This window comes from Pagrus pagrus, assembly GCF_965226575.1.
Source record: "Pagrus pagrus genome assembly, chromosome: 14".
NCBI lineage: Eukaryota > Metazoa > Chordata > Actinopteri > Spariformes > Sparidae > Pagrus > Pagrus pagrus.
The window spans coordinates 11,626,945-11,653,675 of record NC_140198.1 but is presented as its reverse complement, the minus strand read 5'-3'; the positions used below and the strand labels follow the sequence as shown (position 1 = coordinate 11,653,675).

General features: G+C 41.2%; 3 protein-coding genes across 4 annotated transcripts in view; 1 reads left to right on the top strand and 2 right to left on the bottom strand.

The window, feature by feature from the left end:
* Positions 1-10,859, bottom strand: part of LOC311269125 (phosphatidylinositol-binding clathrin assembly protein-like) — a 30,487-nt gene extending 19,628 nt beyond the window's left edge. Inside the window, exons 1-2 of one of the 2 annotated variants that reach the window (XM_084373134.1) lie at positions 9,988-10,859; positions 902-1,044 (exon numbers count right to left, since the gene is read on the bottom strand). In XM_084373134.1, coding sequence (XP_084229260.1) covers positions 902-1,044; positions 9,988-10,117 — 273 coding nt within the window. In that variant the 5' untranslated portion in view covers positions 10,118-10,859. The remainder of the gene's footprint in view (positions 1-901; positions 1,045-9,987) is intronic. The other variant, XM_084373135.1, reaches the window with a different exon arrangement.
* A 4,214-nt stretch (positions 10,860-15,073) lies between these two features.
* Positions 15,074-19,336, bottom strand: rab38c (RAB38c, member of RAS oncogene family). Its single transcript, XM_084373238.1, has 4 exons — positions 18,912-19,336; positions 18,039-18,169; positions 16,736-16,873; positions 15,074-16,241 (listed from the first exon to the last, which is right to left on the bottom strand). The coding sequence occupies exons 1-4, from the start codon at positions 19,102-19,104 to the stop codon at positions 16,074-16,076; spliced, it is 630 nt and encodes a 209-aa protein (XP_084229364.1). The 5' UTR covers positions 19,105-19,336; the 3' UTR covers positions 15,074-16,073.
* Positions 19,337-21,283: 1,947 nt separating this feature from the next.
* Positions 21,284-26,343, top strand: LOC311269883 (ras-related protein Rab-39B-like). The gene is made up of 4 exons (XM_084374383.1): positions 21,284-21,631; positions 22,929-23,162; positions 23,482-23,752; positions 24,178-26,343. Exons 2-4 carry the CDS (start codon positions 22,948-22,950, stop codon positions 24,331-24,333), a joined length of 642 nt encoding a protein of 213 aa, XP_084230509.1. The 5' UTR covers positions 21,284-21,631; positions 22,929-22,947; the 3' UTR covers positions 24,334-26,343.
* Positions 26,344-26,731: the final 388 nt, after the last annotated feature.

Genomic DNA, 26,731 nt, shown 5'->3' with positions numbered 1-26,731 from the left:
TCAAGGACCTGAGCTCGCGATTGGCAAACATCAGCAGAGAGCATTAGATCGTACGGGAAATGTCCATGCTTCATCCTTTTGATGACTCCAAGGATTATTACATTAGGGCCTGGACAATCTCTTAATTGTTTTTCCGATTACTAGATGATTCATTCAGTCAATAAAAGTCTTTTACATCCTAAAATAGAGGAAAATTCCCATCGCAGGTTCACAGGACTCAAGGTGCTGCCTACAGATAACTTATATTTACAGCATAAAATAAGATAAGGGCAACAAATCCAGGCATAGATGGTTATTTCAGTGTCATGGTTCGATTGGTTGATTTTGTAGATTATATCCATGTGTGTCATATTTTACTTTCCACTTCCTGTCTTTGTCTTTTTCCTCATATATTAATGATTACCTGTTCTTTCATATGCTGTTTTTCCGACTGGGAAAATTCAAGTGAATGCCTCCTCAAGTCGGAACAACTCTTTAAAAGCAAATGATCAAAATCGACACAGCAGACGGAGATATCAGCTTTTTTTTTATTCCACACATTCTTCTTCCTTCTCAAAACCTGGTACCTGCATTACCCACAATGCAACGTAGCCACTGAGTGACATCACTGGAGGACATTTTATCAGATTACATGCACTACTACTACTACTTTTCTCACATGTGCAGTAGTACTCCTCAAGACCTGGAAACACACTTTAATGTCTCATGTAAATTGCTTTTTCTACATCTTATTCATATGTTTAACAGAGTAGTTTCTTGGCCTCACATCTGCAGCTTGTTTGAATGGGAGACCTGAGTGAACATGCTTGTAATCGCTTCTAATGTTTTGTTGTTTTGCTTTTGTGACATTAGAGATGAATGTCCCCCCCGGGGCCTCCATACGTCGGTGCGTGTAGCTCACCTCGTTGCCGTACATCATGAGGTGGTGTGTGGTGATGAGCGCTTTGAAAACCACTATCCAGCTGTTACTGGCTGTGCGCTCCAGCAGTGTGTCTGCCAGGTGGGGGATGCTGACATTCAGCTCATTGGTGCAGTGGATCAGGTCTGGAAGAGACACAAAGAAATAAAACATGATAAAATGATTAATAGATTAAATATTTCAGGAGCTGGTGTGTGGCAAAGAGGTTGGAGACTACTATAAGCATCCGTGTGTCCTTGAAATCAAAGCCTGCCTGTTTACTGGCTGTAAGTCACTGTGAATAAAAGCAGCAGCCTCTTGTCACAATCATAATTTATCACCTCAGAGAGCTCACAGGTTGAGTTATGAATCGATGTGAAGAGTGAACAAACCACGCTGAATGCGCTCTCATCGACCGGTGCATTAATTTTGCCACACTCAATATCTGCACACAAATCAATAAGCAAATGATTATTTAATAATAGAGGCTGTATAGACAGATGTATCTGGACTGCGGCTACTGTATCACAAAATCCATCCTGCGGCTGGAGTTTAGTGCTACCTACCAGCCACTCAGCCAAAAACACCAATAAGATATCATCCCAGACGATTGAGATAGAGATAGTTATGTTAGGAGGTCGGACTTTTCCACCACCTTCAACTCCAAAGGATGCATAATTTTAAGAAAAAGTGTCAGATGAACAAGACTGTTAGCGGTGATGGACTTAAACTGAGTTGACCCAAACGTTTACCCTCTGAGAGAGTCTACATCGTCTGTTCAAAGCATTTAAAAGAGAGAGAAAAAAACTGCTCTGTGTTCTGCAGCGTGTCGGATTCAATAGTGTGACAAATGAAAAGGTAAGTCCGGAAAGAGAACAATATGTTTCAGTTTCATATTTACAACAATAACCCAGAAATATTCTATTGCACAGATAAAAGGTGATTCAAAGCTCAAGTTCAAGGAGGACAGATTGGTGGAACAATGGCCTAAATTCTTCAAGGATTTCTCTGGTTTAAGATCAAAATGTGAAGTATGTTAGGCGTCTGTTTAATCTCAAAGATTTACCGACTCTTAGGTGAAGAAACAAGCTTTACATTTTTCTCTAAAGTTTTACAGTAAAGACCCTTCATATGATTAAACTGCTGCATGTAATTTGTCCGGTGGCATTTAAGACTCTTTTCTTGATACATTCATCCATCCAGGGTCGCTGGACGGTGTGCGGCATGTTTTTTTTTTATTAATTTGAATGGTCAGGATAACCTATATCTAATAGTTATGAACAAAAATGTACAACAGTTTGAACACCAGCGTACTGCAGGTCAAAGCAGCCACAGCAACTGCAACTGGATGGAGAGGGAGATAAATACACCAGACTCCCTGATAAAATCTCTCAATTTTGTGAGGTGTTGGGTTAGAAGACATTTTAAAAACTTTGTGCTAATATTCGCTGACATATTCATAATTATTTGGGCCTTCTTGTAAGTTCGGCAAATATTATACATTAAGTTATTTCTTTGCTTGTTTAAAAAGCAGAGGAGCGACCTACTTCCTGTGTCCGTGCATTAATCTCACTATTTTGCTCTGCAGATCCATGTTTACATAAATAGACACAATGTTCTCAGTAGTTCTGTAAAATATTCTACAGATTGTTTAAAACCCGGATCTAATGTTGGTATAAACCACATCTCAGTGGAACATAGTGATGAAATAACATTGACAGAAGGAGTAAATATCATGTCGAAACAAAGCTTTTTAACAGCAGAGCACAACATGCTTACGGACGGCACATGAGCAACGAAATCACACAAGACGAGCAAAGGAACCGAATTAAAAAAACATCCTGACGCAATGAGAGAAAACCACTGAGGGGGTGAGAGGAAGTGAACTTGTATTCACACACAGACGGAGAGAGAAGCGGTTTGGTTTCTGACGCAAATCTTTGGTCTGGCTCTTCCACAGGATCAGAGGTTATCAGGGTTTATTTTGAAAGCTCAGTGATGTTTCCCGCACCCGCTGAATCGCTGGATACCAGAGTCCCAGTTGATACAGCGCTTAAATGTTTAATGCATGTCAAAAGCGCCCTTGATTCACTGTAGCTACCGCTTCAACCCTCTTCAGCTTTATTTTTGAGTGTGAAAACCACATAAATGTAACAATATTGATTAAAGTCTTCTTCTTAATGGTGCCAAATATGAAGGCCGGTTTACTTCCAATATCTGAAAATGGAAAGTGAAACTTGTAGAAAACAATTGAGGAAACATTTGAATAAACATCCACATATTAAAACCTGAGAATCTGACGGCACCACTAAAGCACCTGTTAACTGCTACAACCCACTGCCACCACTATTTATAATCTGTTTTAATTGTAAGAACAATTTATTTTCCTAATTAAATCCCAGTGCATTAATATCACAACCGTACATGGTAATGGTAGCGCTCAGTCATGCTTTACACATTGTTAATGGTTTGTTTGTGAATTTCCTTCTGGCTCAATAATTAATGGGACAATATTGATTCCAACTAATTAATGTTTCCTGCCGAACGTGAACAAACACAAACACACCAGTAAGGCAGACGTGCAGGAGATTTTTTGCCACGCTAAAGAGGCTCGGTGGATGTTACACCACCACTTAAAATATCTCAGCAACGACTGGATGGATTATTCTGACATTTGGTGCAGGCGTTCATGTTCACCTGAGAATTAATTGTAATGACCCATCTGGACGCAATTATAATTTGTCCAGTGCTTTGGTCTAAGAAACCGGACATTCCTGTCAGCATCGGCCATAACGTTAGCTAACATGCTAAATTTAGACATGAACGTGGTAAACATCAGTGTGTTGCTGTAACAAGCGTGCTGTTTATCTTTCCTCGGTTAAGATTAGATTACTCACACCTGTTAACTCCTGCAGAGCAGCTCAATTGTTCTTTGTGATAAATGAAGCAAATACACGCTTGTTAAAGTTGTTTTCACGGGGGAAGTGTTGAAAGCTTTAGCTAATTAAGAGCTAACGAGGTGGGTAAATTGGCTAGCTTGACACTTTAGCTGCAATATTTCACACACTAGCTTTTGGTTTATCTATTGTTTAAACATGCAATAGACAAGTTTTTTTTGTTTTAACGTATCATTATGAAGTAAATGTTGATTGCGCTATGAAATGGCTGTACAATAATGATACCATCAGAGTTTGGATCGTCCGCCACCGGGCAAAATAAAGGCTGGCTGACAATCCAGTCAAGCAGGCAGAATAAATCTTTCTTTCTTTCTTTCTTTCTTTCTTTCTTTCGTTCGTTCGTTCGTTCGTTCGTTCGTTCGTTGTCTTTTGCTCTCTCTTTCGTGCCACTCTGAGAAAAAACGAAAGCGATCCCGTTGTCTTTGCGGCAACACTCGAGTAAAAAATAGCAAAGTGCTCATGCTTCTACTTGAATACAATTACACCTAAATAATAGAGCTTCTCCAGTCAAATATTTCCATGCTGCGTCCACCTCTGTGTATTCCTCTGGGTGATAATACATCAGCTATGATTTAATCATCGACGTGCGACAGTGTCGATAGCCAAAGGGATGTGGTGAAGTATCGACTGTGTGATAGCCCGCTGGGATTATTGATAAGCTGCAGTCCACATAGGAAATAATGTGCATCAGTAACACAATTAGAAATAAGATTTAGATGTGCAGACATTTTTTTACAAATAATAAGATGTCTACAGAAGTGAAATTCAAGGCGTTTGTTAGGATAAAATATAAAGCCAACGCTTAAAGTACGTTTGGCCGGAGGGACTTCTCATAAAGACTATTACTGTAAAATGCAATAAAATATTCAAGATGTTTTAAATCCTTGGCGTTATAGAAAGTGAGTCATTTTTCAGGAGCTGAAATTGCATCAGTATTTAAGGTCATTATACTGACACATCGATGTGGGAGTCGGTGTTTGTGTACTTTAAAGCCACACTGCGGTGGTATTTTAGTTATGTCGACATTTCAACTTCTTCTCTTCAACTTTGTTCACTTAATTGCGCTTAAAGTTTAAAAAATGTGGCTACCCAGGAGCAAAAGGACAGTGATTATTCTCAACGCATCACAATTTCAGCCCACGGCCAACAAAATAACACGCCGAATAACAGCTTATTGTGCTTTCGGGGGCAGAAGATCATTTTTTGGGGGGCCTGATTATTGTTCTACGTGTGATGAATCTGGTTTCTGTCGCCTCTTTCTACCTTCTCAGCCACGCAGAATATATAGTGAAAGTGAAATCTCATTACTCCATCTGTCATGCTCATCATTCGCTATGGGGTTGTAAATAATCAGCATCGGCTGTTTATGTCACCAACCAGTCTGTCAAGGTCACGACACTGGGAGAAGAAGAAGGAAAAGCCGATGAGACCCGGGTTTGTTCACTCTGAAGAGCATTGCATCTGATTTATCGTGTGTTGCATTTGGAGAGATGGCGCGGCAATTCATCTTTTCTTCCCACTGTGTCTGGCGAGGATGGATCAATAACAAGTCGAGTGTGTTTTAAAGGAAACTAAAATGTCATCTGTATTATTCAAACCACTCTGAAGATCAGGTAAGCTGATCCAGAATCGCTGCCCCGCTGCAGAAACAGAAAAACAGGTTTGATTTCTAACTCGTCCAGTAACCACTGTTTCATTATTTGTTTAGTTCCTTTAGGCCTACTCTGTGAGGCACATTGATTTTGGTGTCGTTCCTGCTGAGGGCTTTTACGCACCCCTCCATCACCTTGAAAAATACAGACCAAGTATCTGTCATTTTTTATGACCCTATTTAACGAGGCAAGTTGAATAGGAAAAGACTCTCAAATCAGCCCGGCCGCGTCAATCTGCGTCCAAATAACATGATTTTTGACTTTCAAATTGCGCTAAGTATACGGGGCAAAGTCCAATTTTGTGTGCAGTTCATACTCTCAGGTTTAAACAACGTCTTTTCAAATCAATTTTGGATCTCTGGGCTTCGAGGACTTGTATTACATGGGGCGAGCTGTGTGGAGCCATTTTATGTTTTCTTTCATTAGTTTTTTTAAAGGAGAGGGGGAGTACAGAGCTGCAGCACTGGGCAGTATGAGAAAACTGATGTGTTTTTTGAGCATTAAAGCATGTAAACCTATTCTAGTAGTAACCCGAAATAAAATTATGAACCAGAAAATGAGCATAATATGTATCCGTTATTGTTTTAAGGCAAGGCCCCGGCTACTTCAGTTGTTTAGGAGAATACTGCGACGTTGTTGTGCTGTGAGCTCCAGACTTCCCATCAGAACCGCGGGTGAGTAGATAACTGGACTTATCCTTTAAGTTCTGTGGAAAACAAATGCGTCCAAATACCTCATATAAGATAAGAACGTAACATCATGTACGTAACTTCATCTTAAACCTAACCGAACCCAAACTGGGTTGATTCTATGCAGATTGATGAGACCGGGTCGCTCACATCCAGCGGTGGTCTGTGTGAGCTGCACTCATCTGAACTCTCAGACCGGAGATCGACCCACAGTCTTGTACAGCTGACTCGTCAGAGGCTCCTTCAGAGCAGTTGACTTCATCGCCTTTTCTTTCCATTTTCTATTCGCTTACATCCACTGACCTTCTGATCACAGACACACTTCCTTCCCGCATCTTTCCTTAACCTTAAAAGCAGCGCGTGCGACCCCGATGACTGCCAGAGAGTCGTATGTTACATCACGTCCTGGTTGGAGAAGAGGGGCCCTCTTAAATAGAAAGTGTTTTATTGGGAAAGCTATTAGAACAGCTGCATCTGAATGGCTCACGTACAAAACACTCATTCAGCCAAAAATTTCATCTCGAGCTTCCAGGAAGGTGAATCGAGCCAGACGTACAGTTTAGAGCTTTTTATGCCATTAATGATGAGAATGAGGAGCCGGATCAGCACAGAACGGCCTCATGTAGCCACCTCGACCAGAATAAACCGACCCATTCTGAGGGAAACTTCATTGTCCTTGAGAGCGGTGGTATAAAACGTTTTTTATAATCCATTTGAAGGATGAAAATTTGTCATGTAAATGCTCCGGCTCTATTTTTAGATTATATGCTCCCACCCTTGAGTTAAATGACATTTACTAGTTTCTGAGAGACTCAGACTCATGGCGGGCGCTGAAAGTGGACGACCTTCTACCATTTAATAACTGCAGGGGTGCTGTGTTCTTATAAAACTGTGGCTCCGCTGCAAAAATAAAACCAATAATGGTTCCAGTCACTCAGTGCCCTTTAACTGATTGTTTTCTCTGGCCTTCATAACAATACTTCATATGTGCTCATCAATTGGCTTGATTTTCTTGAATAATTACAAACGTCCTTCACCTTCTCCTGTGAGTTTCGCACACAGACGGAGCCTTCTGTCCGTATTTCTGCACATTTTCTGAAAGCTTACGGATGTGAACCAGAAGACGTGGGAGGCCGTGTAGCGGTGTAGACAATAGATCAAGAAGAAGAAGTTTTAGAAACGGTGGATCTTTTTGAAGAGAGGTTGTAGAGGTTTTACGGACGTGTCTACTGGAGCATGAAGGAGCCTTTAGGGGTGGGATTAAATATCGATACGGCAATCTATCGCATCACATCGCTTCCCCTTGCTATACGTTATCAATACACTGGCACCAAATATCTGTATTTTTATTAAAACATAATTCTTGTGAAAATAGGAGGAAGGTGACCAACGCTGTACGCGTTATTCTCTCATTAAAATGCGATATTAAACAGCTCCACCCGCTCCGGTACCCAAACCAAAAATGGCCGATCAGGGTCAACTACCAATCCCAGCGCTCCCGGTGACGGCTTATGCTACCAAACCAGGCCAAGCGATGAAAAACGAGACAAAGAGAGCTGCCTCAAAGGAAAAAAGGAAGGAGTCGCGCAAGTGTGGTGACGTAGCGAGGAGGGAGGGACAGGAAGTGGGCTAAAAAGACGCTTACAGCAGCTTTAATGCACCGAAGTTGTAACGTTTCACACGTTTCACAGCAAGTTGTGATTTCTTCATGGCTCCTCACGGCGTAGCCTTCTGTGAATTTAATTAATTTACACAGATTGAAAAGGTTTTAGTGAGGCACAGTTGTATCTTTCCTCCCCGGCAGTTCGTCCTTTTGCTGTTTTATTGGCTCTTTCACATTTGAATGATGACACACATGGACATGGACAAGTTGCAGCCAGTGTGTGTGTGTGTGTGATAACGAGGCACTAAGCGAAGACTCGATGCACTTCATTGTTTAATCCCTGCGAGTTACCAGCCACGCTCCTAATTCACCCAAGGTTTGGACAGAACTGCACCTCGGTCGTGGAATAATCGTGGCATCGGACATCGTGATGTATCGCAAAATCGCTGTATCGTGATGCAAGCGATGGCAAGTAGCTAAGTACGTTTACTCGAGTACTGTGCTGAAGTATTTCGAGGTACTTGTGCAGAGAACTCTATAAAGAGGCGGTCCTGTCTGCTCAGAGCAGGATCCTCCTGTTTGCTGCTGCGTCTGGTGATTACTGCTGCATGTTGGTGTGGCGACGTAGAGGATGGAGGAGATGGCTGACTGCAAAACAGACAGGAAGTTAACACTTACAGCAGCTTTAATTTATTTTATCATCAATCCGATGAAAAAAAACACTGAATATCGGATACTATATACAGTATACATATTTATATACACATGTAAATATATGTATGTTTTACTTTTACTCATAATTTTGACGCTTGAGTACATTTATTACCAGATACTTTAAGACTTTTACTCCAGCACTGTCCATATTGGTGACTAAAGTCATATTTAAACACGATACCATGACTTTTAATGTGACTTTTCGGCGATGACACCACCGTTATCGTGGACAATGCATCTCCCGGCCCTAATCATAAGTGGCTGCAGCTGTAATACCACTGAAGACCTACATAACAAGCTTTAACTGGTGGTCGCCATCAAGATTAGGACATCAGAGCAGCAGAAATGACTCGACGCTGCAACTCAAGCCGCTTTTCATCGATAGTACGTCCCCAAAAACTTGCTTCTGAACCTTTCCCCACCCCGCCCCCCCGCTGGGTGTTTTTCTGCTTTTCTGCTTTTTTTTTTTTTTTTTTTTTTTAGTGATACAGCCTCTAATTTAGATGTATTATGTTGAGGCGCCTGGTGGCACATCTTGTGAGGGAGCCCAGAATTCCCAGTGTCACCTCTGCTGTGGGCATGACTGACTAATCCACTGCCAAACTTGCCGGCTGACTGGCTGGATGACTGACTCTCGGGCTGTTTGGCTACCTGCCTCGTTGTTGATTTATCCACATTTCCTCTTGATTAGCCATCTTGCTACCCCCCTCCTCCTCCTCCTCCTCCTCCCTCCCTTGTCTGTCTCTGTCTGTCTGTCTGTCTGTGAGTCTGACTGGCAGCACCATTGATTCCCCTTGCTCTCCATCGATCATGTCAAGTAATTATAGTGAGGCAGGGAAGCCACCTGACCTAATAATCACTGGTGGAAATCTACATGTGAGGATCCCTCTCCTAACCATCACACACACACACACACACACACACACAGGTAATTAGCACAATGTGGAGATAAAGAATCAGTGTTGCCTCATTTTAACACCCAGCAGCACACACACAGCATGACTCCCCCCTCTCTCTCTCTCCCTCTCCCTGTGCCTCCATCACCCCGGGACTGACAGCGGCAACACATTCATTAATGATAATAACGCACCAGAGGACATGACAGTGAACTTGAAGGGAAAACCGTGGTCGTGAGGCGCATTTCTGCACTGAAGTGTCTCCAGATGATAGTGGCGTTAATAATGGATGGGCCTCCACTGTACAGCGGCCGGTTAGCCTATAGCAGAGCGGAGCAGAGTGGCCTATTTCCCCTGGATGACATGCACACACGCTACCTGGCCGATTGCCCCCCTCGCCTCGTATGAAAATGCACCGCTCGCGTTACAGCCCCGCTGCGTAAATCACATTTAAAATCCAAGGGGATGTAACGGCGCCTCGTTAAAGGGGCTGCAGGATGCTGTTTACAGGCTACCCTTTGTGAGGGGGGAGATGCATGCAGCCTATCTACACAGTATGATGGTATGCTTTAACCTACAGTCAAGGTGTTTCTTCTTGGGTCCGCTGACTTCGTGCGTCGTGGCCTTGCAGACGGCTTTGCTGATGGCAGACCCGGTCATGCTGTGCTGCGCGGCGGCGATCCGGTCCGTCAAAGACTGTCCCGACATGTTACTAAGGAGGAGGAGGAGGAGGTGATGGTGGTGGTGGTGGTGGTGGAAGTGGTTGGGGAGCCGATCAAAATGTCTTTAGCGGCAGCAGCAGCAGCAGCAGCGGCAGCGGCAGGGAGGACGAGGAGGAGGAGGAGGAGGAGGGTAGTGCCCTCTGCGAGAATGGGCCGTCTGAGCAGGAGCAAGAGGAGGAGGTGGTGGTGGTGGTGGTGTTGGTGGAGGAGGTGGAGGAGGACAGCAGCAGCAGCAGCATACACCGGCGAGGATCCGGTGGGAGAATTCATGCGGCGGGCAAATAATAAAACAAACCAAAAAAAGACGCTCACATCCAAAATTCACTCGATGGAGGTGGGGAAAAAAAATCTGCCCGATCCTCGATAATGTGACACAGTGTGCAGTGAAAGATCCCTGAAAAAAAAAAAGAGAGCTGCTGCAAAGATCCGTGAATAAGGATGGCAATGATCGAAACACTACCGGTGATTATAATCACATCTATGCGGCATCCTCTGCTCGTGTTCAGTTCAAAGACGATATAAAAGCATTGTCCTTCCCGTTTTCTCCTCTTCTTCGCCCGGTTCCTCCTCTCGATCCGTGCAGAGATCCGACCGCAAACACCTCTCTGATCCACACAGCACCCCGCGCTGGCTGCATCCAACCTCAGCCCGCTGTGATTTTTTTTTTTTTTTCCCCCTTTTTTCCCCTCCTCTCCCCCTCCAGTCTTTTTAATCTTCTCACAAAAGGGTGTATTTCTGTGTTGAGGGTGCCGATAGGCCAATCCTCCGATTTATTTATTTATTTATTTTTTGCCAGTCAAACTTGTGCGTAAAATGGCAGTACATGAATCAGGTGACTGGGAGCGGAGGGCGATTGGGCCACTTTCTTCTCTTGTCCGGGGAGGGCATCTTAAAGCAGAAGGCATGCCCCCCCCCCCCCCCCCCCCCGAGTTTTCCGAGGCATCAGCTGGTTCATCATCACCTTGGTGCCTGTGAAGGGCTGATGTGCAAACTCTCCCTCTGCTGTCCAATGAAATGTGGACACATACAGGGAGGAGAATCCATGATTATATCAAGCCAAGATGTTTCATTTTGTGTCACTGCCGATGTCTCACAGTGGCTGAGACGACCCCAATCTACAGATATGTATGAGTACAATCCCGCAGAACCGCAGACGAGTTAAACATTTCTTCATGTTGCAAGTTTATGTTTGTTTAGGTTCAGTTTGTGATGTTTCTATTGTCACGAGGGCCCAAAAAACCCTCGGTTAGGGTCTGGAAAAGATCACGTTTCGGCATAAAACTTACCTGGTTCGGTGGCAACAAACACAGCTGCAGATGTCACGAGGATTCGTTAAAAAACACCAGAAGTTGTCGTCACAAACACAGTTGGAAATTGTCCCGAGGTCTATTTAAAAATATCCGGTAGCTTACAAATGTTGAAACACAGCGGTGGCTTCACACTCAGGAATGAAACTGAAACGCAGTCTCGAACAGCGGTCACTGGCTCGACGGCCTTATCATCTCCAACTCCACCCTCCCCTGCACCTCTCCACATGAAAGTTAGGTATTCATGTAATGTGAGCGTGATACGACACGATTGGTACAAATCTCAATATGGTACACAGCCTTTGACACGTACGTAGGTATCGGTGGTTCGTAGAAACGTTAACTGCCAACATTTATCCTGCCAACTGGGCTGGACTGCTCATGCTCCGGTTAGGTTTAGACACTTGGTTAGAGTTTGGAAAAGATCCTGTTTCAGTATAAAACCTTTTGCAAGCGCGAGACAGAGAGGCCGCAGGATGGATTATATGACTGATAGATTTTATATGTGATGTATGTGATCAGACCCGAGCGCAGGCATTAACAGTAACTGTGTACAAATAGCAGTCTTTTCGCTGAGGGTCTCGTTTGCTGTTACAGGTCATTTATAATCATCAGAGGAATCATGAGACTGTTTCATAAACACTTAGAAGTTCCTCGTAGTCACTTTAAGTAAATACCATCAGGGAGCATTGTGTTAAATTGAAAGACCAACATCTGAAGAGGCTTTGAAAGCTTCTCTTAATGTGAAAATATTAATTTTATTGGAGGGAATTTTACTGGATTAAATACTGAGAGAGTTCTTGGGAAATTTTATGGAAACATGCTTCGGAAAACACTAGAAAACCTCCTCTTAGACTCAAAATATTGTTCTTACAGTGATTATCTCTGTGGTCGTCCTCCTCTACAGTCACTGTGTCTACTCTGCAGGTAGCTGGCTGGCTGCCATCTTTGTTTTGATTTGGAAGCAAATGCAGGTTAAAAATCTGTTTTATAATTAAGTGGAGGGAATATTTTTTCATCCGTATAGTTGGAAGAGCCTTTGGAGATTATGGGAACACAGTCAGAACAACTTTCTGGATTTTCAGGCATTGCTGATTAAATATCTTTTAGAGAAACTGATGGTCACATCTGTGACTGAATACATTTATTTATTCACCGTTTATTCATAGAGGGATAAGTAGGGTTGTAGCAATACACCACTTGTCATTGTAGTTTCATTGTATGTGTGATTTCCAGGTTTTTGTGGCGTCTTTTCTTTCCCTGTGCTCTGTTTTCCCTCCAGTCTGATTTTCCTCCCCACCTGTCTTGTATCCGTTTCATTATCCCGGCCCTGTTTCCCGACTCCTTCCCCAGTCTGCTTTCACTCGACCTGCTCCTCATGCCCTCGTTAGGTCCGTTTGCATTTTAAGTCCAGTCTTTTTGTTCAGTCCCTGTCGAGTCATCTGTTCAGTTTCCCCGAGTCTGTTCTGCTCTGTCTTCTCTGTCTCCCTGGCTCCATCTTCCTGTTATTCCTGGTTTGTACTTTGCTTTTGGCTGCACTTTGTTTAGCTTTTGTGTTTGGTCTTTGTATTTTTGGTAATTTAATGATTACAGCTTCATAATTGAAGCTCACCTTTTGTTCAGTTACCTTTAACATATCTAGCATAAAAACTGATGCCACACACCAAAGCATTCGAGCTAATTTGCAATGCAAACCCTAGATGGGCCTTTGAAATACATAAAAGTCAACATGAAAGACACAAGAGACAGTGCAACTTATAAATATATATAGATATGTGCATTAAGAGGAATGTTTGACATATTTTTTTAAACAATAATCAACTAACTTCCTCTTTGTGATTTGATTCCCTGTATTTCTTTGTACTTTTGTCTGTATTTCCTCATTGACTTCTGACCTTTTGTATTCTTAACGTACGCATCTATTTTGGAGTTTGTGTGTTTGCTCTTCCCGAATTAACGACGCCGCTGAAAACACGCTGCACGGTGAATAAACGTTTTATTGCACGTGGTCTGGTGTCACACAGAACGCAGTTGCAAATGTGTTGCATTACAAGTCCGGGCTGTTACACATCAAAGGGAGCGAAGTCGAACATAAAGCAGATGCCTAATGTGAGAACATGGAATTTCAAATAAGACTCGAGGCGCGACTCAACAAAGACGGCTGAAAAGAGCAGCACAGAACATGTTTTTCACTGGCGAGAAATTGATTTTGGGGTTGTAGAAAACGCCTCATACCAACAAAGGAGGCAACAGTTCGACAGCTGCTTTCAGGCGTTTTTACCTTTTACCTTCTGAGGATGAAATGTCAGCGTTTATAGAGTGAAACCACACAAACATACAGTATAATGAAATGAATGCTTCACTAGAAAGAGCTTCTGGTAATAGTGGTAAAAAACACAGATGTCGTAAAGTGGTAGCCGCTTTACGATGTCTGTTTTATTTTTTATCAACTCACTGAAAAGCTCATTTAATGGACATAAATGCCAAAGTGACTCTCCTCCATTACCTCCACAACATTTATGTTTATTTCTCACTGCAAGGGCTTCTTGTGTGTTCTTCTGGGAAGCCAGCAAGAACAGATTTTCCAGTCCATCAGTCCATGATCCAGTGTGAAAGAAAAATGTCTTCACTGTAAGCAGGCAATTATGAACCCACGGGACGTATCCTTCAGATGCTGCCTATTAATGTTACATGAGGGGATTAATTTTACATCATATTAGGAAATAAATAAGGCCGTGATCCTCAGCAGATGGATAGTACAGGCTTTGTAGTGATAGATGAGAGGTTAGCTGTCCCGTAAGTTGAACTGTGAGCGATGATCAAGTCGTTAAACAGTTTTTATTCGCTCGTTTCCTGCTCAGTTGGAACCAGCTAAACCTAGTTACCAAAAACAGTGACGCGCTACATGATTCAAAGTAAGATGATAACAAGGATTTGACCATGAAAACTGATACTGAAGATCGTAGCGGTCGGCACATGTTAGCCTTTAGCGTACAGAGGATTTAGGATTTCAATTTGATTACGAACTGCACATCAGATGTTGCATGAGGAAAATACAAATTTAAAATCTCACAGGAATAATTCCACATTTTGGGAAATATGCTCATATAGATAAGATGTTTGATATCACTCTAGTAACTATAAGGCCAGAGCCAGTAGCTAGTTAGCTTAGCTTAGCTCGATGACTGACTTTTTTATTTTTTTGTTCATTAAACAAACAAGATATCAGCTGTTAACCTGAGAAAACTGGAGATGTAGAGTTGTTGGTAGACTCATTTGTTGGGACTGAGCTAGGCTAGCTGTTTCCCCCTGTTTTCAGTCTTTATGCTAAGCTAAGCTAACGGCTGCTGGCTTTAGTCTTATTTTCAGATCAATCTTCTCATTTATCTTATCCTCATTATATACTGAACATTAGATAGATGTGAGCAGAAATTAATCCTCTGACAGAAACAACAGAAACTTTGGTTTAAAAAAAAAAAAAGAAGACATTTTCAACATGCAGATTTCCTATTTTCATATCTCTTAAAGACCTAATTTCACTCACTGTGACCATATAGTAGACTGCATTGAAAAAATACAAAGAAGACATGAAGGCTTCATGTTTTTATATATGTGTGTGTTGAGGAGCTGTCAGTTCAGCTAAATGTCAGAGGCACAATGTCAAGAGAAGCATACGTACAAAAATTGTACATATTAGGATCTGTAAGTTTATAATGATAATAGACTAAAAAGTATTCAGTTTTAAAGACCCTTTTATCCTCTAAAAGTAAACTTAATACTGTGCATTTTCCATGGCAAAGGATGAAATGAACAAACTTTGTTTTCTATAAGTGAAATATAAATTGTGACCAACATATCAAAATGACGCAGATCACCTTCATCTTCTGAATACTAATATTATCAACATTTTGTTTTCCTTGAATTCTTAAAAAAAAATAGAAAAGTTAAAGATCTCCCAGAGAAATGTCAAACATTTTATCAAAACCCAATCTCTTACATGCCAGACATCATGCTGGTACAAAACTCTACCTGTTTTACAGCTTTATTCACGAGTCACGAGCTGTGTCAATCTATCTGTCAAGCCAATTTGAAGCAAATTAAATGTTGAAATAAGAAAAACTAGTAAAATGCAAATCCAATAATTGGTCTGTATTAAATAAACAAGGAGTTTTGTCAGAAGTTGGCTGTTATAGGTTTCATTACAGAGAAGAAACAGGGAAAAAGAAGTTGAGGTTGCGTACTGAAAACAAAACCAACACTGCCAGTAAACCTGAAAAAGAAGAAACAAACGTGGCATGTATGAGGGAATGTGGGCATTAACCTGGGAGTGAGAATCTAATGCAAGTAATACAGAAAGATACTGACAGCGGACAGATCTCCTTCTTCTCCTCCCCATTAAGTACATTAACCGTTTTTCTAAACAGGCACCTCAAGCGAGCACAAAAACTTTTTGACGTATCCATCAACCTTCTCTCATGCAATGATGGAAACACGGCCACTGAGGGTTCAGCTTGTTGGAACGCAAAAGGCGATTTCTTTCTCTTTTTAAATACAAACAGTCCCGGAGCCAAACTTATCTCCGTGGCCGTGTGCTCACAGCTGTTCACTTCCTGGTTGTCTGCGGCTGGTCAGGAGTCACCATTTCAAACATGACGAGCAGTTGAGATTATCTTTTTGCGTCTTTGTGTTTGTGTACCCCGACAGGACCAGGCTGCTCGGGTCTCTCTCCACCATCGGGCTCTCCTCGTTGTTCAGGATGTGCTCCACCAAGCAGCGCACCGCCTCCTCGATGTTTGTGTTTTCCTGAGGGAGGAACAAAAGAAGACACCTGTAAAGAAACTGGGTACCACACTTGTGGCTTTGGGACACTGCGCACTAAACTAATGAGAACCCAGGACTTCGTACGCTGTTAGAAACTCTTTAGTCTCGGCCCTGATCGGTCCGGCTGAGCCTTCGTGTTCGCTAACTACTGTCTCTGACTTGCACCCTGGGGTGTAGCTCACTGGACTCGCTCTGGATGAGAGGAACAAACATAACTCACACCAGACTGCAGACATTCCTCTATTTTTCTCCTGACAGCGCAGCAAATCATTGTTTTCTAACTTTTGGTATTTGCACAGTAAAATTCTGAATCATTTCCTTTTACCATGAGCTCTGGTTGTAATGACACTGCACTATTTTAGCACGTCAAATATGTAGTTGACCTTACTATGAAATGATTAGTGAAGAAATCAAAAACAAACTAAGTTTACATTTCTGTCCCCCTGATTTGGGGTGGTTCAAAACTCCTGTCATACCTTTGCCGAGGTCTCGAACCAGCCAACGAAGCCGTTCTCCCTGCAGAAAGAGTCGAGTTTTGGCTGCTGGGAAGCCAGCTGGTCTGATTTATTGGCCAAGAGTACAGCTGGAACCGGCCTCCCATGGTTCAGGGTAACCTTAGGAGAGAAGAAAGGTAGATTACATGACTGTAACATCACCTAACTTACTTTTTAAGGCTATTTAATCTATCTTTGGGTATGTGGGATATAACATACAAATCTAAACTTGAGAGCAAGTTATGAATTGTTTTCTAAAGAGTGCAAAGTAAAAGTTAAACATACTAAATCAGACAATGCGTCTACGTCTGACCTCGAAATGGCAAAGACCTGCTTTCACAGAGTGGAGCAAGACATGATAATCATTCATCGCTAAAACATTTCAACCGCCAATCAGCTCACAGCAAAGTCAGCTGGTCGAAATGACACTGCAACCTCCAGACAATGGAACTGCACCAAGGTTTTGACGGGAATTGACAACGACGTATAACGTGATTACACTGATGCAGGTATATCAAGTTATATTCAGCTCCAAAAAAGTACAAAGAGTCATTGCTAATAAAACGACACACCATCTTGTCCGGTCACATTGGTGTCAACTGGCAGGTTTTCTGAACGTTGCAGGCCGACGTGCTGCGATTAGCTTCAAGTTTCCCCAGCAAACGTTTCCCAAAGGTTCCCTAAAGGTTATATTTTTGCGGACTTTAAAGAATGTTCCCTGAAGGTTCTCTGAGCGTTATCTTGTTGTGAAACCTTTAAAGAACATCGAGGAATTGTTCCCTAAGGGTTCCCAGAAGGTTATTTGTGAGAACTCTTTACTTAAACTCAAGGGAACGTTCACTGAAGGTCATATTTTATTTGCAACCTTTAAAGAATGTTTTAGGATTGTTCTTCAAAGATTACCTTTAAAAAACCTTTGGACAACCTTTACGAAATGTTCTCTGAAGGTTCTCTGGGGGTTATTTTTAGTGAAACATCGAGGAATCGTTCCCTAAGGGTTCCCAGAAGGTTATTCTTGAAAAGCCTTTACAAAAACTTAAGGGAACGCTCACTGAAGGTTGTCTGAATGTTATTGTTGAAAAACCTTTACAGGTGCTTTACAGATTTCACAAAAACAACCCTCAGAGAATCGTCAGGGAACACTTCCCAAAGGTTCCCTGGAGGTTATATTTCTATAGCGAACATCAGCGAAAAAAGCTTTTACACCTCTGATGGTGACAGATAACAGGAGAGCAATAAATGCCTCGATACGTTTGAGTTCCTCTGTTGGATGTTGACCTCTGACCTTGGAGTCCAGGTCATCCTTCCACTTGAGCACGGCGTCGAACGTGGAGGCCCTCGTCACGTCAAACACCATCAGCGCTCCCACCGCCTCCCGGTAATACACTCGGGTCATGTTCCCATAGCGCTCCTGTCCTGGGACGCACAAACACACACACACACACACACACACACACACACACACACACACAAACACAGTCCGTGAAATCAAATCAGCCCACTGCACGGTTCAATAGTGACGAATCTTGGGAGTGTGTGTTTGTGTGAGCATGCATGTGTATGTGTGTGCTTATTCTACAGTCGCCTCCATCATGTGACTGATATTATGAGCATGGGATCACTTGAGTCACAGCCAGGCACAAGATCCACATTCCTCAACCAGGCTTCAAATGACAGGGAGGGACTGGACACACTCTCACTGCGAGATCACACACTGCAAAAAACCCCCGTCTGATCAAGCTGTTTTTGTACTTAATTGAGTCGTAAAAGTTTAAAAAACAAGCGTAACAATCTTGTTTCAGGATGTTCTTGACATGAGCTGACTGGACTGGAAACTAGTTGATAAAAGTCTCTAAGAACTGGAAGAAATCAAGAGTTTTTTGGACTCAGAAACTGCTTTGTTTTGCATCTGTGTAGCTACCTTTTTTAAAATGTATATTGTATTTCACATGCTCTTACTTTCCTTAAAACTGATTGAGCATCCGGTGCCAGCTTTCACAGTTGATGGAGGTAAACAAAAGGTTTTTTGTTCCCAAAGAGAAGAGAGAATAAATCCTCGTCCTAATCTGCACGCAGAGCTTTTTTTTTAACAATCACCTGACAGCACACTAAGTCTGTAAACCTGGCTGTACCGTGGGGTCGTAAATGTTGCACAGACCTGCTATGTCCCACAGCTGGAGCCGGATCACGGTGTCATCGTCCCACTGCAGCACCTTCAGGGCGAAGTCCACCCCGATGGTGGCTCGGTAGTGCTGGGAGAAGATCTGATGGACGTACCGCTTGATGATGGACGTTTTCCCGACTCCCAAGTCCCCGATGACCAGGACTTTGAACAACAGCTCCTGCTGCATGGCTGCAGCTCTGCACAGATGTGAAAACTCCTCAGTAGACTTGTGGAAACTTTGTGAAGGAGCGCAGGGGTCTCAACAAAACTGTGAAAAGTCATGAAAGATGATGTCAGCAGGACTTTATCTTCTTCAGATGCAGTCAGAAGATGTGTTGTTGTGATCCAGTCTCATCTAGATCTGTCAAAGCTGCCTGTGATCGCTGCAGTCCGCCCGTTTCATCACACATGACAGCCTCAATCCGTTTACTTCACGGCCGACTGTCGGCAACTACGCTGCACTGGTGGTGCGTTCAAAGCTCCTCGTAAAAATTGTCTTCGGAATTTGTCATGCATTTTTCTAGATAGGCTTGTACATAAATACCACAGTGTATTTTTTCTCTGTTAGAAGTTATAGTCCTTCGTTCAAAATGTTACTTGGGTAAAGATATAGCAGCATTAACGACAAAATACTTAAGGTGATATACAAATTAAAATTAGGCTACTTACACTGTTGTTAGACTATCCAAAAGTCATACTTACGTAAAAGTAGATGTTAAAATATTACTTGGGTAAAAGTGAAAGTCACACATGCAAGTGTCTGATAATAACTTAAGTATCAGAAGTACATTTCTGGCAATAAATGTACTTTAATATTAAAAGTAAAAGTAATGCATGTATACACTGTATAACATGGGTTGACCGATTATCATCTTGGTCAATTATTTGATCTGATATTCCGCATTTTTCTGATTATTGGAATCAGTAGGATCAGGAATCATTTTTATTTATTTATTTATTATTTAAAGATTGCTGCTAAAATGTAATTAAAAATGCACTTCTTTGGCTCCGAAGCAGCGTACAATCTGCAACGTAACTAGTAACTAAAGTTATCAAATAAATTAGGTGGAGTAAAAGTACAATATATGCTTCCAAAATGTTGTGGAGTAGAAAATAGTAGGAAATGGAAATTCTCAAGTAAACTACCTGAACCTTAAAATGATTGATCATACAGTATGTAAATATTGTATACAGTATATATTTTCATTTTCTAAAATATAAAGGTAAAGTAATATTATATCTTGAAAAAATCACTTGTTCTGACTGCTTCATTTATGTATTTTCATATTTATTTTGTATTTAATTTTTAACATAAATTTCATTCTTTTTAAAATATAAAATTAAAGCAATAATACATTTTTGAAAAATTACTTGCTTTGACTACTTAATTTATGTATTTTTTATATTTATTTTGTATCTTTTTATTTTCATATATATATTCCTCATTTGATTTTTTTCCGTTTCATATATAATTAAATATATATATAAATAATAAAAAACACTTAATAAACTTAAAAAAAACACTTTTCGACCTCTTAACTAATTACGGAAGCCCTAAAGGGCCATGCATTCATACATTTTATTTCCTCAGTCTGACCATGATAACGATGATAAAGATCTAGGAGCAGGAGCATATCGATCACCACGTCACATATCTTTTCAATCAAGGCCTGACACAGGCTGAAATGGCATTATGCCTTGCTATTACAGATAATATACACATAATCTGTGAATTATATTACATGAATTACATGGTTATCTCGGGAAAACAGAGTTTCGTTATCTCGAGATCTCAAGAAAATTATCCCGTTATCTCGTGAAAACGGCAGTTGTTATTTCGAGATAATAACTCGAGATCTCGAGAAAACAAATGAAATTAACTCGTTATCACGGGAAAACGGAGGAAATAAAATGTATGAATGTGTGGCTCTTTAGGGCTTCCGTAATTAATGTATTTTTGATATTTATTTTAACTTAGTATTTTCTTTATATATATATTTCCCTTTTATGTAAATAAATGTTCATTTTATAAACACAAACACACACATACACACACACACACACACACACACACACACACACACACACACATATACTGTATATCCATATCTATTTCTATATATCTATAATGTGTATTTTTTTCATTATTTTATATAAAAAATTATTAACTTAATACAATTGGAATAAAATCACTTGATTGCTAATGTAACTACATTGTGCCAAAATTATGTTTAAATGATTTTTACACAAAGGATCCAAATAAAGATTCTAACTAAAATAAATTGCGCTCACTTCGTAAAGATTCTTTCTCCGACAGTCTTTGAAGGCAACACGAGGCACCCGGAGGATTGCAGCTGCGCCGCTGTGCGTGCAGTTACGGTAATGGTGCTGATGAGGGCGAGGAGGAGATGCGAGTGTGTGAGTGTGATGCTGTTGTTGTGTCCTGCTGCCATTTCATCCTCGGATCCTCGCGGAAACATCAACACACCTGCTCACATCAGCTCACCTCGGATCGTCCGTCGGTCGTCAGGCTGCTTTCATCTGTAGATACGGCTCAGATGTGGATGCTGGACCAGAGGCCTAGTTACCGTGATGCATGTTATTGGTGCAGGTTATCTCTGTAGGCAATAACACAACCACTGCTGCTCTGGAGGATCATTCTTAGAAGACACAATCATCGATATGGGGATTGTTTTTTAGCTCTTAACGTTGAGGTAGGTCATTATTCACTGATTTTTATCAGATCGTTGTCCTGAATGTGAAACCACTGGAGTGAATGCTCCATCCTTGACATGAAGCTAAGTGGGCCGGGCCTCATGAGCCAAACATTTACTCTTTGTGAGGTATCTCATTATGAGTAGCTGCCACTGGAAGCAAACATCTTCTATTAACCAGCAGTCGTGTTTCAGCAGCTCCTTTTTGTTTTAGCTTAGCTTCAAGGCCTCATTGTGTGTTATAACAAACCTGTCTACTATCCACATGGGGGCTGACTACACCAATGTTTATTGAGTTGGAGAGGAGTGGCCTGCACCCCCTCCCTCCCTCCCTCCCTCCCTCCTGAAATTAGATCACCCAACTGTAAATCACATGGACACTGCTGAGATGATTTGAGCCTATTACTCTCTCCTCATGATGGCTGCCGTAATCCAAGAAGCATCCGTGTGGTCGACACCGTGTGTGGATTAAATTATATTATCTAAACACATGTTGGAGCTATTCTCATTTAATTCACGTGGATTTGAATGTGTGACAAAAGAAAACACAGAAGGTAGAAATGGAAGAAGAGATACACAGATGAGACATTAGGTCAAACAAGGCCATGTTTTGGACTTAATATTTTGTGAAGATACTTCCTGCTGTGGTTTTTGTTTTCTTAAAGGAAGAATTCACCCAAAAGATTAAAATTAATTAATTATCTACTCACCACCAAGTCCGTCTATGTTTCATAGTCCACAAAACATTTCTGGAGCCTAAACAACTGAAGTTAATGGGGACTAAATAAAACAGAAAAAACACAGTGGCTCCATAGTCCTTATTCACACAGCGACCAGTTTCCTCCATCATGTTAAGGGTGCTTTGTTCCAGGTTGCAAGTCGTATTAATGTTGGGATCTGACAAATAGATACCATCAGCAACTAAAAAGATGAATTATAGTGAAAATCTGGAGGGACATCGGCCATATTTCAAGATAAAACACCAAAGTTGATAACCGGTTAGCTAATGTTAACAGTCAACCACTTCCTAGCTTTTTGTTACATCCGGTGTGTTTCTACGGAAGCCCTGAGGGCCAAGTGAAGAATTTTTTTTTTCTGGTGATCCATTTTTAAGAATTGGTTAAAATAATGTTATAGGTCTGTAAATTAAAGGATTAGAGCTGAAATTTTCCAACCAAAAATACAATAAAGCTTTGAGGATTTGCTGCTTTTCTTTGTCATATGATTGTAAACTCAGCATCTCTGGATTGTTGGTCTAGCAATGAATGAGCGACTGAAAGATTCTATCTCCCCGTAGATTTTTATTCTGGTGAGACATGGAGACGATATGGCTTTATCAGTTCCGTCTGATCGTCATCGGAGACTCCACCGTCGGCAAGTCGTGTCTGATCCGGAGGTTCACTGAGGGCCGCTTCGCCCAGGTGTCGGACCCCACCGTGGGGGTGGACTTCTTTTCACGCCTGGTGGAGATCGAGCCGGGCAAAAGAATCAAACTACAGATCTGGGACACAGCAGGACAGGAGAGGTTCAGGTAAAGACGGATTTATTTGTTTCTCTTTTGATCCTTTTCTTCATCAATAAAAAAACCTTCCTACGACCTTTGAATAAAAGCCATACAGATCACTGAAAATCTGGAGGGACGTCGGGCCATATTTAATTTTCAGTACAACATTTGAGCTTCTCACCAAATGGCCGCCGTGTAAACATGGTCTGTAAATTTGTTTCTCCCTCCTGTTTATGTGGCTCCTACTAAAGACATAAATCTTTAAAAACAGGTTACAATAATATGTATTTTTAAAAAAAGGCTCTCTTAAACAGCTAGTCACAGTCGGTATTGTCTTTCCAACCAGGTCGATCACCCGAGCTTACTACCGTAACTCTGTGGGCGGGCTCTTGCTCTTCGACATCACAAACCGCCGCTCCTTCCAGAACGTCCACAACTGGCTGGAGGAGGCCCAGAGCCACGTCCAGCCGCACAGCATCGTCTTCCTGCTGGTGGGTCACAAGTGTGACCTGGAGGCCCAGCGTCAGGTGACCCAGCAGGAGGCGGAGAAGCTGGCTGGGGCCTTCGGGATGCGCTACGTGGAGACGTCGGCACGGGACGCTATCAACGTGGAGAAGGTGTGGATGAGATCCAAATTCAGATCAAATGTGGTTCTTTAATGGAGTATTTGGCTCCAATCTACAAAACTTTTGACTGAAAATGTTAATCAGACTTGCTTTTAATCACATCTCGTTGCCTTTTTAAGCAGATGGAGTTGCTCAGTTGTCATGGAGATGATTTAGTTGCTACAACATGACCCAAGTTAGACATATATGCCATCACATTTGCTGTAATTTTACAAATTACAGCTATAATGGAATGATCATCGTGAGACAAGACCCTTAATTGCCAAAATGATTGGCAAACATAACAAAATCATAATGAGAATAACATTTCCCTGATGCCTTTTCACCCAAATTGACAATTTTATGCCTGCAAGTCATTTTAAATTCATTTATGATCCTTCACAATCTGATTTTAATTTTTGTTTCTTACTCACAAGGCGTTCGTAGATCTGACGAGGGACATCTTTGAGCTGGTACGAAGCGGGGACATCAAGATCCAGGACGGCTGGGAGGGCGTCAAGAGCGGATTTGTTCCCAACACCGTCCATTCCTCCGAGGAGGTCGCCAAGGGCAGCCGGCAGTGCTTGTGCTGATTCACCTTACAGGTGGTTAAAAAAAACTTAAGCGGACTCCAACTTGTAGGAGATCGCTCTCGTCTCAGACAGTTTTTCGGGACTCATAATAATCCCCTGCTCAGTTACACACCTCTCTATATAAATAAGACATTGTTTCATCTTTCAGGTGCCTGTTCATGGCTCCAAACTTAAGACACTTGATGTTCCCAACAGGCGTAGAAGCACAAGAAGCATCCTAAGCCCCTCACTGTTCTGTGTGCATGTGTGTGTGACTGTATTAGTCCTGCAGCTCTTACCAACACTTCAGCTTTACTGCACTTTTTTGGCCTTTCCTGATGTGTACAGTTATACTCCAGTGGCCAGTTATGTCGTTGGTGGTGTGAGCCTCTTCCTTTTCATGCATAATACTCTGAATATATTGGGACCTTAGACTATTATCCAGTAAGAGACATGGGACAGAAAGAGATCTTTACTGATTGTACTGCATTTAAAAATCCAGGTGGTTTAGCACATAAAGAGAGTGGAGGGAGATGAACCAAAGTTTCAGACTCGGTCGTGTTTGTTTGTCTGACTGCGACCTGCTGATGACTGCTGAAGAAAGAGTTTGCACTGTGAAAATGTTTCATGTTGTTTGCTGAAAGGAAAAGTTAGCGTAGCTGCTTACTGATAGCCATTATAACTTCTTTTTTTTTAAAATCGATATGGTAAGTATACCCAGATCATGTTTACCAGACTGTGTTGGTTCACTTGTGAGAACAGTTAAGATATTTAAACCTTTTGTATGGAAACCCAAAGTCTACAATACTAAATAATTTGAAAACTACAATTTGAAAAAGATAATTACATCAATAAACTGTGTAAAATATTTGAATTTATCAAAGAAATTATTATAACTCAAGTATTGATCATTTATTTTACATTTTTATTTCAAAATGCCCTTTTTTCATCATGACATTTTCCATATCACGTTTTATTTAATGATGCCACTTGTCATGACAGTGATGTTGTTGCCTGTCCCAGTCAATCACACACCCCAGATTGCCACGATTCAGACGCTAAGCTAAGCTAAGCTAAGCCAATTGGCTAAATTTGATGGAATATGAAAAAGTCACATAATAATGAAACTAACAAAAATATGAAAAAATTATTTAAAAAATCATGAAAAATATCATAATAAAAACATTAACCCCTTAAAAAAAGGTAAAATAACATTTCATGATAATTTATAAAAAAAATAATAAAATACATAAATTATTCATGTAATAATATATGTAATAATTCATTTAATATTGGACACTTTGGGACTCCATACTTCTGGAGTTTGTTTGAATATGGAGCCTGCTCTTAACCGTTACATGACGCCTTCAAGGTCATACTCTAGTCTCTTCTCACGCTTATGCCTACGATCCATTTATAGATTCAATCTGTTACATATTTATAATCAATGCATGCCTCCAGTTGAACTAAAATTTTTCCAAAGAAAGAAAACAAGTTTTTATTTTTGATAAAAATGTAAATAGCCACTTCACTCAGTACTGAATCTCATCAGGAGCAGAATTAATCGAGTGTTTGATTTGTTACTTGGGGATATCTGGCGCAATGACAAAAAATGTATGTGAAACACAGAAAGTGAACAAATTAAGATTATTTGAACCCTCCTGCAGATTGTTAGCATTAATATCCGGATGTTTAGAAAGAACAGTGGGTGAGTTCATATATTTTAACTGTGCAGTGGAAGTGTCTCTTTCGAGTGCCTTTTGGAAGAAAGAAGCCTAAACACACAAAATCAACTTCCTGTTCATAGCCACAAGTGTGTTTTTACCCTGTGAATATTAAGATCTAAACTGTAAGGTGACAGGAAACACACAACCAATACACAACCTGTAAATAATTCATTTTAAAAAAATCCACCCCCGATAAAGTCGACTCTTTGATGTTGTTGTGACTCTGAGATTATTATAGCACAAGTGTCATCGATTATAAACGCCTGGAGGCATTAATAAAGATTTGCCCTGTGCAAAGATGGGAGGTATGTTGCTCTTTGTACCATGAACCTGACAGTAACGCTGTGTGTGACCACTAGAGGGCGGCTGTATCATGTGGAGAAGGGAGGGAGAGGGAACCGTCAATATCAATATCGACCAGACTTATATTATCAATGTCACATAAAAAGTCTTGAGACCAGATAGAGTGGTTGGTCAGTAAATTTTAATTTATAAATGGTTCCTAATTTACATGAATTAATCATAATGAGGCCCCTTTCATGTTTGGTCAACTTTATTTTACAGATAAGTGGTGTTGTAGTAAGTCTCAAGACCTAGACCTGAAGATCTCTGTGTCGTCTCACACTTTTACTCATTAGGACCACAACTGCAAGGACACCACTGAATTGAATATTTTTTGAATACAGTCTGAA